Source organism: Talaromyces marneffei, chromosome 2 (genome assembly GCF_009556855.1).
Source record: "Talaromyces marneffei chromosome 2, complete sequence".
NCBI classification, from domain to species: Eukaryota; Fungi; Ascomycota; class Eurotiomycetes; order Eurotiales; family Trichocomaceae; genus Talaromyces; species Talaromyces marneffei.
Genome location: NC_072349.1, coordinates 211,803 through 229,194, shown reverse-complemented (window position 1 = coordinate 229,194; position 17,392 = coordinate 211,803). Strand labels below are relative to the sequence as shown.

The 17,392-nt window shown below is 46.3% G+C and overlaps 7 protein-coding genes across 7 annotated transcripts; 2 read left to right on the top strand and 5 right to left on the bottom strand.

Moving 5' to 3' along the window:
- Window positions 1-15: 15 nt before the first annotated feature.
- On the bottom strand, window positions 16-1,866 carry EYB26_002421 (uncharacterized protein; the record flags this gene model as incomplete). The annotated part of the gene is made up of 7 exons (XM_054261726.1): window positions 16-476; window positions 571-990; window positions 1,044-1,129; window positions 1,185-1,510; window positions 1,574-1,601; window positions 1,657-1,761; window positions 1,835-1,866. The coding sequence occupies 7 exons, from the start codon at window positions 1,864-1,866 to the stop codon at window positions 16-18; spliced, it is 1,458 nt and encodes a 485-aa protein (XP_054117701.1).
- Window positions 1,867-3,535: 1,669 nt separating this feature from the next.
- Window positions 3,536-3,855, top strand: EYB26_002420 (uncharacterized protein; the record flags this gene model as incomplete). The annotated part of the gene is made up of 2 exons (XM_054261725.1): window positions 3,536-3,744; window positions 3,822-3,855. The coding sequence occupies 2 exons, from the start codon at window positions 3,536-3,538 to the stop codon at window positions 3,853-3,855; spliced, it is 243 nt and encodes an 80-aa protein (XP_054117700.1).
- Window positions 3,856-4,109: 254 nt separating this feature from the next.
- On the bottom strand, window positions 4,110-5,719 carry EYB26_002419 (uncharacterized protein; the record flags this gene model as incomplete). The annotated part of the gene is made up of 4 exons (XM_054261724.1): window positions 4,110-4,697; window positions 4,764-5,213; window positions 5,319-5,563; window positions 5,623-5,719. The coding sequence occupies 4 exons, from the start codon at window positions 5,717-5,719 to the stop codon at window positions 4,110-4,112; spliced, it is 1,380 nt and encodes a 459-aa protein (XP_054117699.1).
- Window positions 5,720-8,159: 2,440 nt separating this feature from the next.
- On the bottom strand, window positions 8,160-8,819 carry EYB26_002418 (uncharacterized protein; the record flags this gene model as incomplete). The annotated part of the gene is made up of 1 exon (XM_054261723.1): window positions 8,160-8,819. The coding sequence occupies one exon, from the start codon at window positions 8,817-8,819 to the stop codon at window positions 8,160-8,162; it is 660 nt and encodes a 219-aa protein (XP_054117698.1).
- Window positions 8,820-9,582: 763 nt separating this feature from the next.
- On the bottom strand, window positions 9,583-10,770 carry EYB26_002417 (uncharacterized protein; the record flags this gene model as incomplete). The annotated part of the gene is made up of 2 exons (XM_054261722.1): window positions 9,782-9,787; window positions 9,868-10,770. The coding sequence occupies 2 exons, from the start codon at window positions 10,768-10,770 to the stop codon at window positions 9,782-9,784; spliced, it is 909 nt and encodes a 302-aa protein (XP_054117697.1).
- A 2,507-nt stretch (window positions 10,771-13,277) lies between these two features.
- EYB26_002416 (uncharacterized protein) lies at window positions 13,278-14,715 on the bottom strand (the record flags this gene model as incomplete). Its single annotated transcript, XM_054261721.1, has 4 exons — window positions 13,278-13,841; window positions 13,920-13,966; window positions 14,111-14,278; window positions 14,340-14,715. The coding sequence occupies 4 exons, from the start codon at window positions 14,713-14,715 to the stop codon at window positions 13,278-13,280; spliced, it is 1,155 nt and encodes a 384-aa protein (XP_054117696.1).
- Window positions 14,716-15,398: 683 nt separating this feature from the next.
- EYB26_002415 (uncharacterized protein) lies at window positions 15,399-16,721 on the top strand (the record flags this gene model as incomplete). Its single annotated transcript, XM_054261720.1, has 1 exon — window positions 15,399-16,721. One exon carries the CDS (start codon window positions 15,399-15,401, stop codon window positions 16,719-16,721), a length of 1,323 nt encoding a protein of 440 aa, XP_054117695.1.
- Between the last annotated feature and the right edge of the window lie 671 nt (window positions 16,722-17,392).

Below are 17,392 nucleotides of genomic sequence, written 5' to 3'. Positions count from 1 at the left end.
ACGAGGAGGACGAGGCTAATCCAGCTTCGCCTCATCCTTATTATCCCTGGAAGAGGAATGTTCGGCGGGACTGATGTGGCCACTGGGGCTGGTAAGAGGCAACGTCTGCCCTTCAGTAATATGTCCACTCTCCAACCCATGCAGACTGATATGACTCCTCTCTCCTTCGAAAAAGAGAGCATACGCCTCCTCACCGTGCACAGCGTCATCGCCAACCATGAGATGCTCATCCGACATGCGCAGCGGGATCCGTAAGACGTATTTGATAAACAGACAGATAACGCTGGTCATGAACAAGTTCAGGCCGATGATGAATAGTGCGCCCACGATCTGGAGCCAGACTTGTTTGCCGTTTCCCTCAATGGCGCCACCGGGATTCGTGAGGCCAAACGCTGCGCACCCGTCGCTTGTCGCGAATATGCCAGTTAGAAACCCGCCGGTGAAGCCGGCAACCATATGTGTATGCACTGTACCCACTGCAAGCCGTTAATCCTCATCTACATTTTGCCCTACCTACCATAGTAGTATGTACTACATACGGAGGCAGTAAGGGGGTCGGCCAATACATACTAACGTCATCAACCTGTTTCATCCACTTCTGCCGTCCAAGGACATTCATCGAAATCCAGGGAATAGATCCCGAACAAGCGCCAATGACAATAGCACCCCAGCCAGTCACGAAGCCCGCCGCAGGAGTAATAGCGACGAGTCCCGTGATCTCACCCTGCACCGCACCAATGACCGACGGTTTCTTGAAAAAGATGTAGTCCAGCGTTGTCCACACTAAGAGGCTCATGGCGGTGCAGATGTTGGTGTTGAGCACGGCAACGCCGGCATCGGGACTGGCGGCGTAGGGGTCACCGCCATTGAAGCCGTTCCAGCATACCCATAGGATGCCTGCACCGACTAACATGAGGAGGATGTTGTTGGGGTAGAACGAGTCACGATCTCGCTGTAGACGTGGACCGAGCCAATATGCAGCCGTGAATCCTGATCCGTCAGCCCTAGCGATCGATCTACATCGATCGACTGGATAGACTTACCAGCCGTGCCGGAGCTTAAGTGAATGACATAGCCGCCTGAATAATCGAGAACCCCCATCTGATACAAGAAGCCTCCTCCCCAAATACTGTGTCCGATCAAATTAGAGAGTAACGTACTCCGTACCCTGGGGGACAACTCACCTAAACGCACCAACGGTATAACTAAACGTAATCCACAACGGCACAAACACCATCCAAGCCAAAATATTAATCCTACCAAGCAACGAGCCGCCCAGAATAATGACCGTGATGGCCGCAAACACAAACTGGAAATAAATCATAGTCGACAGATTAAAGTTGGTTGAGAGTGCCGCAGCTGGTAGTTCGGTTTGAGCGAGGTTCTGTTGCATTGTCAACACCGGACCAGGGGCGCCGACCAGGGGAAATGCACCCCATTGTGTACCAAAGCCCATTTTGTAGGCCCAGATTACCCAGCAGATTAGTGTGGCGGAGAAGGCGTAGAAGACCTGATATCAAAAGTCAATCAATAGGGCCCATATCTCTTCAGGCGGTATGATGCGAATTCGAACCATGAATGCGGAATTGATAGCCCATTTTCTAAGAAGGGGTTGATCAGCTTTTGATCATGGCAAGATCGGAGCTTGAAACTAACTTCTTCACAAAGCCGGCGTAGAGAATAGCGAGACCTGGAATGGATTGCAGCGCAACCAGTGTACCTGCAGTCAACTGCCAAGCTTGATCGCCTTTGTTCATCCAGCTACACCAATGTCAGGGCACCAGCCGTTAGTAAACAATCTCCATAAGAATCTGCTGAAGCGAGTACAACATACGCGGGATCAGGATTTGTCAAATCTGAAGACATGGCTGCTGTCCTGAAATGCCCAACTCAATCTCTCAGTTGAAACAAGTGCAGTGAGTCTCGAAGAACATTCGTTGATGCTAAGCTTCCGATGACAAAAAGTAGAACTTCTGTTCTCTCAACAACGCGATACAAGAACAATATATACCCTGCCCCACCGATGACAGCCCTGTTCAAGCTAGTTCAAGCTACCTAGGTAGTCACGTCGAACTCGGACTTGTATCAAAGCCCTATCATTTACCTATGGACTCCATCTAGTGGCTTGCTAGATGCAAACATGCGCATGGCATGGCACGTTATCAACTATGTGTCGATTTGAGTTCGTCCTTGACCATACGATAGCAAATCCCACGACACGTCCTACTCCATTTGTAGCAGTCATAAACGACAGAGATAAGAGTAAGCACCTCCTAGGTTCCAGTAACCAATGGCAACGAAGGCATATATCATTCGGTCCTATTCCTCTCAGGCCCTCGAATGCGTCATTCCGCCATTAGAGCGTGGATGATATGCCGGGATTAGTATGGGGTACTTGGTGCGAGCACGGCTAAGGCGCAAGGAAGTCCTTGATGTACCAGTCATAACTCGAAGAGCTATCTTTCATGATGGATTGAGCATCCGAGTAGTTCATATCCAAGAGTCATGCCTGGTTAGTATATTGCTTAGTCGAGTAGACTGGACCTTATCGGTGCCGCTTTGTGAAGAATACATCTGGCCCAGGGTCAAGGACTCACACCTTGGGGGGGGGAAGAAAAACCAACAAAAAAGAGACTAGACTGGTTGGAGATTGACGAAATCCATAAGGCAAGCATATCGATTACGAGCACAATTTACCACATATCATCCCATAAACCTTGGTACCAACACAAGGCAGTGGGAGTTATCTCAAAGCTATAAAGTTGATGTTTATACCAACCAGTTACCGGTAATCAATTCTTTTACGGTAGTTAGTACTACGGAGTAGCACAGAATAAAACGCCAACCCAATCCCCTCGAAGCTTAGCCAAAGCCTCCAGCCCAGACAACCAATGACCATCGCGAATGTTATCTCTGCCCATGTCGCTCTGGCAGGGGGGGGAAATTACTCCAAACATGGCTACGTAGTATGGTAGAACTGCCTGTTTTGACCTGCTGTGTTGAGAGGTACGATGGCGATCGTGACTCCCTCAGCCAGTGAATATGGCTACGTGTAGCTCCGGGCTCAAAGGTGATATTTGATCAAATGGTACTGTACCGTAGAGTGAGTCCGTGTCCGTGTCACACTGTACACGAAGTAACTAAGTTAGTCATTGTACACGCAATAGTTACTAGAGTCAATACCTATGTCAGACCACACAAGTGATCGCTCGCGTAACTAAACAAGTCGGCTACAGAATATAAAATAAGTTGTATGACCGTATCGCTTCGTCGTAGTACAAATGACTACTATGCAGACAAATGTCTAATCGCACCGGCCGGTCTGAAAAATCTATGGGTGAGTCTTCCATTATTAGACCCTCAATATCAGACTCTCGTCATCGTCAGAAAATCCGGGGAAGCCAAGCAATGCTAAGCATTTTGTTCCCACTTCTCATCAGATAGCGGCGCCAAACAGTTTTGCGTCTGAAATCATTCTCCATACTAGTACAGAGCTAGCAGCATACCTGCCTACCCAGGTGGCTCGCAGACGAAAATGCTTGGCTTCCGCTGGCCAAGCTCGCCATCTTCTTGGCGCAGGACGATATCCAACAAATACAAACACAACAATTGCCATTCTACTTATTATGGAGATAATGGCGATGACGGCGATGGTCAGGCCCAGCGCCTTTTAGTAGCTAAGCCGGCCGTTGAGCAAGTGCGATATGTGGGGTTTGGGATTGGAGGCGCGGGGAATATTCGCAGGTACGAATCAACCTACCCTTGAAGTACCATACCTACGGGTGCATTCAAAAGTATTGTGTCAATACTAAAAGCTCCAGGGTATCGATATACAATGGACAGGTTGTGCTGTGAATAATGACATAAGTTGTACCTTTTTTTTTTTACTATTGATACAGGATAACCAACGAAATATACCACAAACCCCACAACCTGCAATATAAACAGAGAGAAGCACAATCGCCGGAATAGTATGGAGTAGTATGAACTGGTAGTAAAATAATCAAAGCATATCCAAGTGAAAGAAACTTCAGCCGAGATGTAGACAGTCTGGTCTACATATCAAGGACATAGATAGAATTCGGGGGAAAAACATATCATCAAAGAAATTATTCACTGCCTGCCACCGTCCAGTAGACGACTGAGATAATGACAACAGCAAACAGAGCAGTCAGAATACCAGCTCCGGCTCTATCAGCGGAAGTGATAGCCTTCAAATTTGAGGCCTTGTTGGTCGAATCTTTTGTTCCCGCGGTAGGATCACTGCTACTGTTTCCTCCTGTGCGCGACGTGAGCGGAGCATATGCACTAGCGTTGGGCATCATGATTAGATTCGACCAAAAGATATTCAAAGCGCTCATTTGCTCTTCCAGTCCGATCTCGCCGTCCCAGGATTTAGTGTACCATTTCACTCCGCAGGTGTTGTTGTTGTCGCCCGAGCAGGACGCGGCGGCGGCGGCGCTAGATGCTTGCAGTTTCGGCACGATCGTGCCGTATATCGACGGAACGATCAAAGCGGCCAAGGCCATCCAGCCAGCAGTAAGGCCTTTGAAGAGAATCTCGTTACGGTTGCAGATTTCCGTCGTTTCGCATTCGAATTCAGTGAGAATGTTGCCGTAGGCGTCGGATGCAAAGGTGTTCCAAGTTGCGGTCAAGAGTCCATTGACCGGGGTCAACCATTCGGTCGATCCGTTGGTCTGTCGAGCAGAGCATGAGTATAAACAGATCGAAGGGGGAAAAAATATGATTTAGACGACACTTACATAGTTGTACATATATGCCGCTCCGCTAAGATATGTGCCGTAATTATATGACCATCGCGTGGAATCCACAGTCGTACAATTGTCGCCCATGCTGACCGAATCGCCAATTTCCCAGGTCGCGGTGTTGACCAGCGGACTCGCAACACTCCACTTCCAGATCTTGTCTGCCCACACGGCGTAGGTATCGTTATAAGTATATCGGGCCAGTCGCGCGGCCAGCTGGAAGAGACCGCCGTTGGAGATACTGTTCTTCATCGTATAGCCAGCCTCCCAGCCCCAAATCTGCCATCTCATTCCTCCACCGCAAGCGGTCGTGTCCCATCGGTCGATTTGCGTGTTGAAGACACCTTGCGCGAGCGAAAGCCAAGAATAACCAGTGGACGCTTCGGGGTATCCCAGCTCAGCCGCCGTCATGGCAGCGAGACCCCAGAACATTTGATCGTCGTTACCCTGCGACACGAGTAATTAGACTTCGTTCTAGAAGGCTTGGTCTTTTGCCAAGATTCCCAAGAAAGCCCAGGAAAGCCCAGGAATGTCAAGAAGGCAAGGGCTTACAATATAATTACTGTAATTCGACGGCATATAGTCGCCATACCCCGCCTGAAATTGCATACCCACAGTCACTTCGTTGTTGTAGGTTGTATCACCGGTGAAATGCCAGTATTGAATAAGAGCCATAAACATCGCACCGCCTTCCCACCAGGTGTCGATCAGCTTTCCAGGAATCTGGCCGGTCTCGTTCCCGGCGTACCATGTCATCATACCGTACGCCGCCTCGCTCGCCGCATCGATGACCGATTCTGTCGTGAAGCAAAAGACATTAGCGTTATCATCTAGTGGTACCCCGGCTCCTACGTACGGCGGTTGGTAGGATCAATCGTAATGGCTTGTGTCGCTGGTGCCAGCAGCAGCGACAGTAGCAACGAGAGACTCCGCCATGATCCGTGGGTCGGCATCGTGGCCAGTGTGAATCCAAATCGACTTATCGCACGACGCCGTTGATTCGTCCTCCTTTTCTTTCTTTTGTTTGACCTGGGGACGAAAACGCGACAAACGACCGACCGCTCGAATGAAGGCCGGAAAGTGTATGGCGATATATTGAACGAGAGTACTGTACGACGCAAAGACGACCGGAAGCAAGCAAAAAGGGTATGATCAATAATGAATGAATGAATGAATGAAAGAGCGATTGTTCTAGGTTGGTGTGGATCAACGTTTGTCGCAGAGAGCAGAAGGGGGGGGGCGGTCGGCTAGGCTGTGCTAGTCTGGGGGCAGCGCAACGCAGAGTGTCTGACAAAGGGTTTCAGCTTCTCCAGCAAAGGGAGTATTCAACTGGCGCCTAAAATACTAAAATAGAGTCTCTTCTAGTGTTCTTTCCGTACATACTACGAGTACGTAGTACGGAGTGCAGGGCTGTGCTAATTGTACCGGCCACATCTTAGGTAACCGACGCATGGAGTACGAGACAGACGAGACTCCGAGGACGGGAGCAAAGCGGCGATGCGATGCGAGGATGTCGCCGTCGGCAAGAATACCCATCCAAGGACGGAGTAAATAACTCTACCAGAGTACTAAGTTAAGACGAGTCTAGTGGGGCTTTGGTGCTTGTTGACAGTAAAGCCGGAATCCCCATTGGCCGCGGAGTCTCCAGGAGGTACGGACTCTACCGAGATTAATCTGGTGGGCTACATACTAGAGGTGTTCCGCAAAGTTTTGTGGAAAACCGAACTTACTGCCGGTAAACCCCGAATAGGTTTAGCGCGTCAAAAAAGGTATAGCGTAGCATAAATAACACCTTTCCTAATATGGAATATACAGAACCTCGGGAGCGGCCTCATATCGCGTATAAACGTGTAGAAAAGGGGTTACGATATTTGTATGCCCCCAATATTGAGCCTTAACACCAAGAAATGCCTACAAATGGAGAAATATTTGTTATATGGAGATATCTGCAGAGACGGCGATTTTCAGATGCAATGATTTGGGCTCTTATTGCTAAGAAATATCAAGAACGACAGATCCGGGAGTCATATTATATGCCGTTCGAATTCGACATTGATCTAATCACGGATCAGCAATTCGTGGAGCAATTCCGGTATGCATTTCTAAAAAGATTATATAAAATATATTAACAATCTTTATACAGATTTACTAGAGCGGAATTTATGGAACTGCTAGTCCATTTTGAATTGAATACGATCATATACCGTGACCGGAGATCGCCCTCGGAGGAGCTCGCTTTTGCTATACTCCTTCAACGCCTTTCATTTCCTCATAGAATTCGAGATCTTGAGGTTTTTTTTGGTATGGCTTACGGCCCAATCAGCTCAATATTTAATGATGTTTTACAACACATTTACAAGCGATATAAAACCATGTTAGATTGGCACCCTTCATTAACTCATGAACGGTGCTCTCAATATGCTGCAATCTTCGAACAACAAGGAGGAATCCCCGGTTGCTGGGCCTGCGTTGATGGCACTTTTCGAGCGTTCTGTCGCCCAATTAGGAATCAAAGAATTTATTACTCTGGTTACAAGAAAAAGCACGGCTTCAAATATCAGGGAATCGTTACACCTGACGGTCTTATATTATTATTGAAGGGCCCGGTAGAGGGCAAATGCAGCGATATTACTCTTTTTAGAATAATGAATACGGCCGCAAAGCTTCAAGAGCTTCAAAGCGAAAATGAACCACTATATTTATATGGGGATATCGCTTACCAAAGCTGCTTCGGTGTTATAACTGCATTCCGCCAAAATCAACAGCGCACTATGAGTGTGAATTGCTTCAACGATTGGCATGCCTCACACCGGATTACAATCGAGCAGATGTTTGGTGCAACAATTATGCAGTGGCAGGCTAATTCTCTTACTACGAATCTACGCTCTCTTTCTCAATCAGTAGCTGCTTGGTACGCAGTATCGGTTTTACTTATAAATTGTTTATCTTGTTTACGTGGCAATTGCTCTAGTGCAAGATATAAAATTAATACAATGAGCCTTAGAGAGTATCTGATTGCTGATATTGAAGTTATTCTAAATAATATACATACAAATTAGTTAGATCTCTTCTCTAGATGTTTCAAAATCAAATCGAACTTCCCATTAATATTTTCTTCCAGCGTATCAACTCGCTTACTAATATTCTTGACCTGTTGGGCTAGGGCATCATGATCCTTATTACTAGAAGGTGTAATAAGGCTTTTAATAAGGCGGCGATCCTGCTTTAGATTCTCTTGATGTAGAGTCATAAAATCCTCAAAAGAAAAGGCGGCTTGCCCACGCTTCTGTTTCTTGCCCCTAGAAGCCTTCGAGGATCCCCTAGTAAGCATATTATTATCCTCAGAATCGTCTTCAGAACCAGGGTTTGAAGTGCTGGATTCTAAACTGTCAGTTAATTGACTTGATTGAGCACGTCTCTTGGCTGCCTTTTCCATAGTTTCAAGAAGACCGTCACGGTAAAGAACTTGTTGCTGTTGAAATAATATATCTTGCGTTTTTGAGCAGACTCCTCCTTCTCTTCCTCTGAATACTCTTGTAAGAACTCAATCCACTCATCAATAGCGACATCGAGAGGTGTTGAGGCCTCGGTTTCCCGGCCGGTCTCATATTTCTGCGTGTAGGCCTCCCTCGCGCGTACGCGAGCCTCAATTTTGCTCTTGCAGGATTTCCATGAGTAAGAGTGTCGCGCCTCAATGATAAATTGAGCCTCCACGAGCTCCCAAAAGCTCTTTTTACCGCCATTATATTGATCCTGAAGCGCTAGAGCGCAGTTGAAAAGAACAAGAACCTCATCTTCGTTGAGGGTCCTGCCACGTGCGTTTGAACTAATATTTCTCAATTGAGAAGCCTCACGCAATTGGCTGCGCTCAATGCTTGGAGCAATTGGTGTTTGTGAGGTCTCACAGTTAGGTGTAACCGGTGTAAATAGCGCTTCAATTGGTGTTGAGGATTGACGTGGTAAAGGGGTTGATATTGGTGGTGCGGTTATTCCACGCTGGGGAGTGGAACTCGCATTGGAATTAGGAATTTGAAAGAACTCAATATTATCCATATTGATACTTCTAATTGTAATTTTATATGGCGTTTATATGGTAATAAGAAAGTATGCAGATCATGCGTTATATATTGAATTATTTAGATTTGGTGCGGCGTAGTCACCTGACAGGGCAGCTAAACCCAATAAGGATGAGGAAGTTCGGCACCAGGGGGGTCGAACAGATCGACCCCCCTGGTGCCGAACTTCCTCACCGCTTACTGTTTTGAGCATGTGGTCACTTCTATATTAGGCTTAGCGGTAAAAAGTTCGGTTTTCCACGGAGTTCGACCCCCTTGCGGAACACCTCTACTACGTAGTCGTACGTACCACGCATGCGTTAGCTTCTTGATTGTAGCAGGAGTTGGCGATTTTGTTGTACCGACCCTAGCTACCCTAGTAGCTCGGTCTTGCCCCAGTAACACTGGGATCCATCGACCGTAGCTCTTGACTCCAGGAATAAACCGCAAAATTTAGTCCTCTTTGACCGGAACTGGGCGGGCAATTTCAACGATTTAATTCACGTAGAAAGACTTGCTCGGTCTTCTCAACCTCGAACTGCCGTAGGTACCTAATACCGGTAAATATATTTAATAGGTCCTGCCCTCCTAGAGTTTCTTACCCCTAGTGAATTTCATAAACAGTTGCTCTCCAATGTATCCGATTCCATCGACATGTCCGTTTCTATACATATGTATGCTCCGTTATGCGCAGAAAGGACTCTGTACCCCATCCAAACTCCCTCCGTTCCTGCTATGCTCTTGCTCAACGCAACCAAACATTAGGCCTGGGCCGCGATACCGATCTGCGGATTTTTGGGGTTGCCATAGAAAATAACATACTGGCCCTTTAGGAAGAGATCGCCGAGATAATTCCTATCGCGTCTAGGGGTGACTTGGATACCACCATAGCAATGGGTACTATTAGTAGCTCTAAACTTGATGAATTTGCCAGGAATGATAGCGATGTGATGACCAATCTTAAGTCTGAATTCAGGAATGACACTCGTCTCAGTGCACGGGAAGATGTATCCGCCCTCATAAATGGAGTAATCGGAATCAGGAACCCTTTGATAGTAGGCTTGGACAATGCTCTCCTCAAGGAGTACAAGGGTGGTACCAGTGTCGATAACAGCAAAAAAAGGGGTAGAACTAAACACATCGTCGCCAATACTATATCCACTAACGGAAATATTCCATAATCCCAGGCTGGCATGAACAGGCGTCCAGGCAAGACTCCCCTGATACTTGCTAGAATCAATCCAACCAAAATCATAGCCACCAGGAGCCTGATGCCTGAGGAAGGCAGCAAAGAGAGGAGCTTGAAGCATTTCTCTAATATTTTCAAAGAAGGTCGGCTGCTTTACAGGCTTAACGGTATTCTTTTCTGGGAAGGCCAATCCCAAAATAGCATCATATGCTCTCGCCGGATTGAGCATAACTTCGATGGGTTGAACAAAGTCAACAACCTGAATAGCCTGTTCGGGATACAGAAGATGATTAAGTTTAAGCTTATCCAAGAACACGCGACCGCCGAAAACGATGCTCTGTCCGCTTCTGGATCGCCAGTAATAATCTGATAACAATCTACCAGTTTGAGGGTTATAGACACCGTGGGATCCAACAGAGGGGGTTTCAGCAGTATAGGCCCAAGTATTACCAGAGGCAGTATCAAGGTAAACTTGCAAGGTGTCAGCACCGAATTGAATAGGAGTGAGGTATACGATATCATGGCTATAGGGAAGGGCGATAACAGAGTCCTTCCAACCACACCTCGCTGCTAAGGCTACGTGATGAGGAACCTCAACACCAAGCCTAGCATGAGCCTCAGCGTATATAGCAGCTGGGTGCGCAGCAGGAATCTTAACAGGAACTTGTGAGATAGAGAAGTTGGTATTGCTGGAGAAAGGGGCAGCAGCAGTAAGGGCCGAGAGGGCCAAAGTAGAGATGGTAGTCTTAGAATTAACCATTTTGACACAGATGCTAATAATGACATTTCATTACCTAGGTATGAGCGGGAAAAGCTAATCGTGGACCTGGCTTGATATTTATTATTCTTTTAATCAGAAGAATAATCTAATATCGGCCTATACCTGTAATATCGTATCTTTGTTTTTGTTATTCCTGATTTGTCTGTACCTAATGCTTCTACCGAGGAAAGCTTAGCTACCATGTTGATTCATCTACTTTATGAGACTTAACCAACCAGGACTACTAACTGCTGGGATAGACACATGGAGAGACACGGTTATTGCACACGGCTATCAAAGGATCTCCAATCAAGTCCTACTGAGCTATATATGTAGTGGATGAACACTAAAAACAGTTACCTTTTTTTTTTTTTTTTATTATACTTCTATACAGTATCGCGATAAATGGTTCCATGTCCTTAACTCAAAATTAGTAAGAGTTGATTCTCCTTCATGTGATTAAATCTAATATCCTACTGCCTAGTACTGTGCCCATTGGTATGGTAGTCTCCAGCCCGCACCTGTCCCCGACTTCAAATGCTCAATGTTCTTGGTGATGTCTTCATAAAGACCCAGTCCAGTACACTTATTTCAACGGTGATGACCTCAGGAAAATCCCAAGTTGGTATCGGTTCCCAGGCCCCTTAGTTGGCGCTAAGCCACATGACTAGGCTGGCTGTTGGAGGATGAACGGAGTATTGATCCTAGGACCTTGGTACAAATTGAGAATTCAGAGAAACCTCTCTCTATACCTAGGTATGTAAGCTGTCTAACCTCGCTGCGGTCAGCCGTGGAATGGACATTTGACGAAGTATGGTTTTATACAATCGGCCAATCAGAGTGCGTAGTCTAAACTATCCACGAGCTCCAATAGAGCTTATCTACTAGCCTTTATTTACTTGATAGTTATCAAGCTTCTTTACTGTTCGAATTAGTCACCGGCAGCGGAAAAAAAAGGGTGATAAAAATATGAAGCAGTTAATTATAGGATTTGTCGGATTGGTGGGTTTACTCCAGGCCAATCCTAAATAGTATCTTATATGGATGGAAAGGAAGAAGTGACTAGCAAGATTGTATATATTCAGTTGTTGCTCTCTCTGAATACATCAGGTTCCAAAGCCGGGTTTATATAGACATATTGGCGGGGTGATTTTTGTGAGCTATCAAGAGGGGTAGACATTGGGCTGAAATCTAGGTGCCCAAATATATATCCTAAGGTCACTAGCTGGCCTTCAAGATGGAGAGTCCAGTCTTTCTGTCTCGTTGGATATCCGGATTATCTGACAGGATTCATTGATGACAGACGTTATTTTACGGCTATCCCGGATACGGTTATTGCAGCGCATAAATCCACTCAGCTGCTCTCATTGGATATCAACCGGTCCTCATTACAAGGATTTGCCAAGAGACCTCCTTACTAAAATAGCGCGCACAGTTCTACTGTTACGAAACCAATCACCTGCATATGCTACGCGATATAAGAAACAGACCGGAAGGAACGATTGGACAACAGAAACGGAAAACCCAAGAAAGATAATTGGACTACATAAATCACGTGACCAAAGATATACTCGAAACCACAAAAGACACCGATAAGATACGAAGTATATCTTATGAAGGAACGTGATTGGATAGTATATTATATACTTGCTATGGGATACTCAGGAATGAGTATAAAGTATATAATATAAAATATACGGAACAGGGAGGACTGGATATATAAGGACACTCATTCACCATCATGTATTTAGTTCTTCATAGTTCTTTGACATAAGTCACTTGAATACAACAGTGAGAGTCAGCAAGGCATTCATACTCGTACGGGCACCAGGCTGTACGGGGGATCTCTTCTATCTTAGTTACATTTAAGACTTCCAGACACAAGTTCGACTATTGTTACTGTCGGAATATTGATCTCATGATTCGGCGCTTCTACACCCCCGGCGCAGAACCGACATGTACGTACGGAGCGGGATTACTATATCCCTAGCGCCCCCGGAGCAACCTCGTATATAGCTCACTAGGCACCCCTATGCCCCTACGGTTTCGGGGAGTCAGTCGTTTATAATTGAATATTTATGCTTATAAGCAGGCTCACCACGTAGGGCTGTTGGACCGCCCTTGCTCCCTAATCTATGCTTCGTGATACGGATTATAGCTAAACCAACAGTTACTTCGTTCACTCAAGCCACTCTATCGACGATTATCAAGGAACCTTTGTGTGGTTCAACCAAGCCTAGCGTACCTCGACACAACGCTGTTTAACTAAGGCAGATCCAGGTCCGTGACAGGTATCCTCTCATTGGCTAGGAAGCTACCAGTAATCAACTTGCCTACTTTTGCTAGGTCTGAGACGTGAAGATATCTGACTGTTCTGACAGACCGTCTGTTATTGTTTCCCTTAGTTCAAGAGGGCCTTTGGAAATATGCCTACAGATCAGACCAAAGCGCCACTTATCGAGACCGCAAGTATGCTTGTGATACGTATCCTGCTGTTCGCATACTGCTCAATAGTGTATGTATTTCATACTACTTGTATCGTCCTGTCGCGCCTCATCCAGGAGTCTCCAAATCCTACGGCGATTCAGCAAGGCTTCTGGCAAGCATTCTAATACGCCGCCCAACTCAAAAGAATCATATCGCGCCAATTGTCGAACTAAACGCTCCCAGTCCCATAAGTCCTCATCTAGCTCGATGCTAGGAGATTGACCCATGTCTGCCTGAACCGCTTGTTTATTGACACTCAAATCTCGAATTGATCCCGTGAGGATATCCCGGTCTATAACTGTCACTTCGGGTTCCTCTAAGTCCCATAACCAGGGAAGAAGCTTTCCATGGAGTAAAAGATCTTTCCAAGTTGAAGAGGCAAGATGGCGACTGCATTCAGTTGGTGGATTCTTGAATGGGTGCAAGTATTGATATATCTGCTGCTGAATTTCTATGAGAAGTCGATTCATCTGGGACTGCAGGGTGGGAGCAGAAATACTAGAGGATTCTGCGGGAAGTGGTTCAAGGTAGTATAATATTTCTGATACTAGGTCCTCAATTGGGAAAGGAGCAGCTTCGTATTCCTGTTGTTGTTTAATAGTTTTTGTCAGTATATGAATCTCGTTATTTATAGTTATAGGGAAAGTTCAAGATCCACATACAGCGGTATAACGAGATCCCCATGGCCACTGAACCGTCCCAAAGAGGTCTACGTGCTTGTCATTGTGATATTGTCCATTATAGTAATATCAGTGTGGCTCTAACACTTTCCATGAGGGATGAGTGTGGCTCGATCGCCAGTGGACTCCGGGCATATTATAGATTCGAGATTGATACACCTCATACATCTCACCTATATTTGTCGGAACGCGGATGCTTTTGTGACCAGTTCGAAGTATAGTATCATCCTGCATGAGCTCAAAGCATTTCACATGCAACCCGACCCAGGGGAAGAGTATAAGGCTGTTATTCAGTATTCTAGGTCCCTCTGGTGCATGCCATTGATAAAATTCGAAATTCCCTTCATGAGGTTAAAATTTGGTATGAGACTCGTGATAATGAGGGAGCAGTGGAGCACACACCATGAATTAGAAGAATCTCTAACGGCTTTCCATCGCCGTGAAATCGTTCTGTCTTGGTATTCCGATCTGGATGCCAGCGGGATGTCTCCCGATCCGTACCTCGTTGTAGTGATGATGGGCGAAAAGCGACCGCATCTAAGCACCAACGGAATTTCTCTGTCTCAATTTCTAATATTGGTGCTGGACTTCTAATCAGACCAAGAGTCATTCGAAAAATCCCGATTCTATCACTTACCAGCACATTCAAGGGGACACCGCACACAGCACAAAAGGTGTCATTATTATCACCATAATCATCACCGCGCCTATCTGGAAATATGCCAAACAACGGATCATCCGTTTCATGAGTATCATCTCCGCCTCCGATGTCGTCCATATTGCCACTCTTGTTTCGCACGGCCACAGCTCAGGATGGGAGCAGACAGAGACAATGTAGAGAATGGAAAAACAGCAACACCAGAGCCTCTTATTGGCGCGGCTCACATTTTTCTTGCCGAATTTGAGCCTTTTTAGCGCTTTCAATCTCCTTCCGAGGTTAGCTTGCTTGTTCTCCGTAGAAAGATGAAGCACCGTATTGTTGAATTGCATAAACTTTTCATCGTAAACATCCTCAACAACGCTTCTCACAAGCTTCCTAAGTCGTCTCCAGTCCTCAGCGTCGAATTGCTTGGCGATGGCTAGGTCTCGACTTTCCTAGTAAATTTATGTCCTATCTGAATCGCGGCCTTGAGAATGGCGAGAAATAACCCTATCCGAACGAGACTTTATCCAGCGTGAGGCCCATTCTTTACAAAGCTCTTTTCCAGAGGTCTATATTGGTCCATATTGACTGATTTATCGCGTGAAGTCTTCCCAGTTTTTCATGATTGGAACCAAGCTCGTGTTTCAGGCGATGAAGGCTCCGACCAAGCCCTTTGCCAAGACCAGCCGAGGCTACCGGTACCGGTAATGTCGGACCGGCGCCACGTGATGTCCGTTGATGTTTTCTGCTTTTTCGTTCCCTCCTTCAGTTTAATCGTCGACGACGTGGTTTCTATCGTTCGTGGAACAGTTAGGACAATGTCTATCAAGTTAGGGGAGCTATCAGATCTCATCAACGCGCGCTATGTGGTCCATCTATCCGATGGCAAGCGTCTAGTGCTGTTCCGCCTACCATCGATCGAATCATCCCTCCAGAAGCCCCACGAATCTCTAGATGGCTGGTCATACTACGCCATGGAGGCAGAATGCCCACACGCAGGAGGCCCAATGGAAGAGTCAAGCGTGGATATAGAAGATTCGGCATATATTGTGTCATGTCCTTGGCATGCGTACGATTTCAATGTGGAGACTGGTGAATCTAGCATGGGTATGAAAACATGCACTTACCCTATTCGTATCCAAGACCAAGCCGTGTTTTTAAACTACACCCAAGAAGACCGTGGCGTGGAGGTCGTCAGGCTTGAGGCTGTTTCCGAGAACGTCAAGCTGAAGCACCATCAAGATTCGGAACATTTTACAACAACGCACACTAGCAAGATTGCTTCACGTTCTTTGGACGAAAATTCCTCATTTTGTGACTGGGCCGTGGAGATCCTTAACAGTGCGGATCCAGAGCGCAAGATCGAGCTCACTCACCGGCTGTACACCGTATTCAACGACAAAGAGACCTCGCCATCACCCATGGCATTAGGAAAGGGGACGGTAGTACCCCCTGATCAGCCTCCTCGCCAAGGCTTAGTAGAAGTCATGCCATGGCAATCCCAGTATCATGGACGTGGAGGTTCGGTAAAGAGCAGAATCGCGATGCTACACGCTCTAGCAAACATTGAATTATGGGCGATCGACCTTGCTATTGATATTTGCGTTCGGTTTGCATCTTTTCACACAGAACAAAACGAACATGAGCTACCACGAGCTTTCTTTCAAGACTGGTTGAAAGTGGCAAACGACGAGGCGAAGCACTTTTCACTGCTCCGCACAAGAATTGAAGAGCTAGGCTCACATTTCGGTGCTTTATCGGTACATCATGGTTTATGGGAATCAGCAACTCGGACAGCCCATGATATTAGAGCACGAATTAGCATCATCGCATTAGTTCATGAAGCTCGTGGCCTGGACATCAACCCGATGACCATCGAAAAGTTTCGCAAATCTGGAGATCTCGACAGTGTCAAGGCTCTGGAGATCATCCACCATGACGAGATTACCCATGTCACCACTGGTCACAGATGGCTGACTTGGATTTGTGACCAGGAAGGAACGGATCCTATTCAAGTTTTCCGCAGCAACGTTCAAAAGTACTTCCGAGGTTCTATTCGTGGGCCTTTCAATAAGGAAGCACGACTGCAGGCCGGAATGGATCAACGATGGTACGGCGGTGACAATGCTGTGAAATCTTAACATTCATTTCTTGATTGATGCCGAAAGACTCCATGGTCCGGCTTGTCATTAGCTGACTTGACTTCGCTTCCTCGGCCCCACACGTTATAATCCATCAGAACTCATGTCGAGACAGCAAACACGCTCAGGCTCGACTCTGCGTATGGCTTTACGACCTCATAGCACGCTGTTCCACACTTTCATCTGATAGAAGTAGTTTCAGAAGTGCGAAGTCAGACCGCACGTCACCAGTCAATGTGAATTTCCCGGATTGGTGTCCTGTCTGCCTTGAACGCCGGGCACAGCTAACTAGATGTAAGTCTAACTACATTTTACGGTTTTTGGGTGCTTGATTCTCACTCAATAACGTCTCGTTTCGCAAAAGTGACTCAACAACCGTTGCTTAAGGTGCATGTTCAAATGTGGCTGGTACTCGGCAAGAATTCTACTGTCCGAAGAATTAACAAACGCGATTACATGTGATTAAACCATGTCCAGATCTTGGTAGACAAAAAGAACAGCATCACCACTCGCGAATGAATAATTCTAGGCCAAATCCTTTAGAAGGTTGGCACAATATAAGGCATATACTTAATCTTTGCTTTGTATACTAGAGTATATTTGATTGGCACAAATGACACTTTCGATACACCACGCATTCACACGATGGCAGCGACTTCCAGATGTTGCTG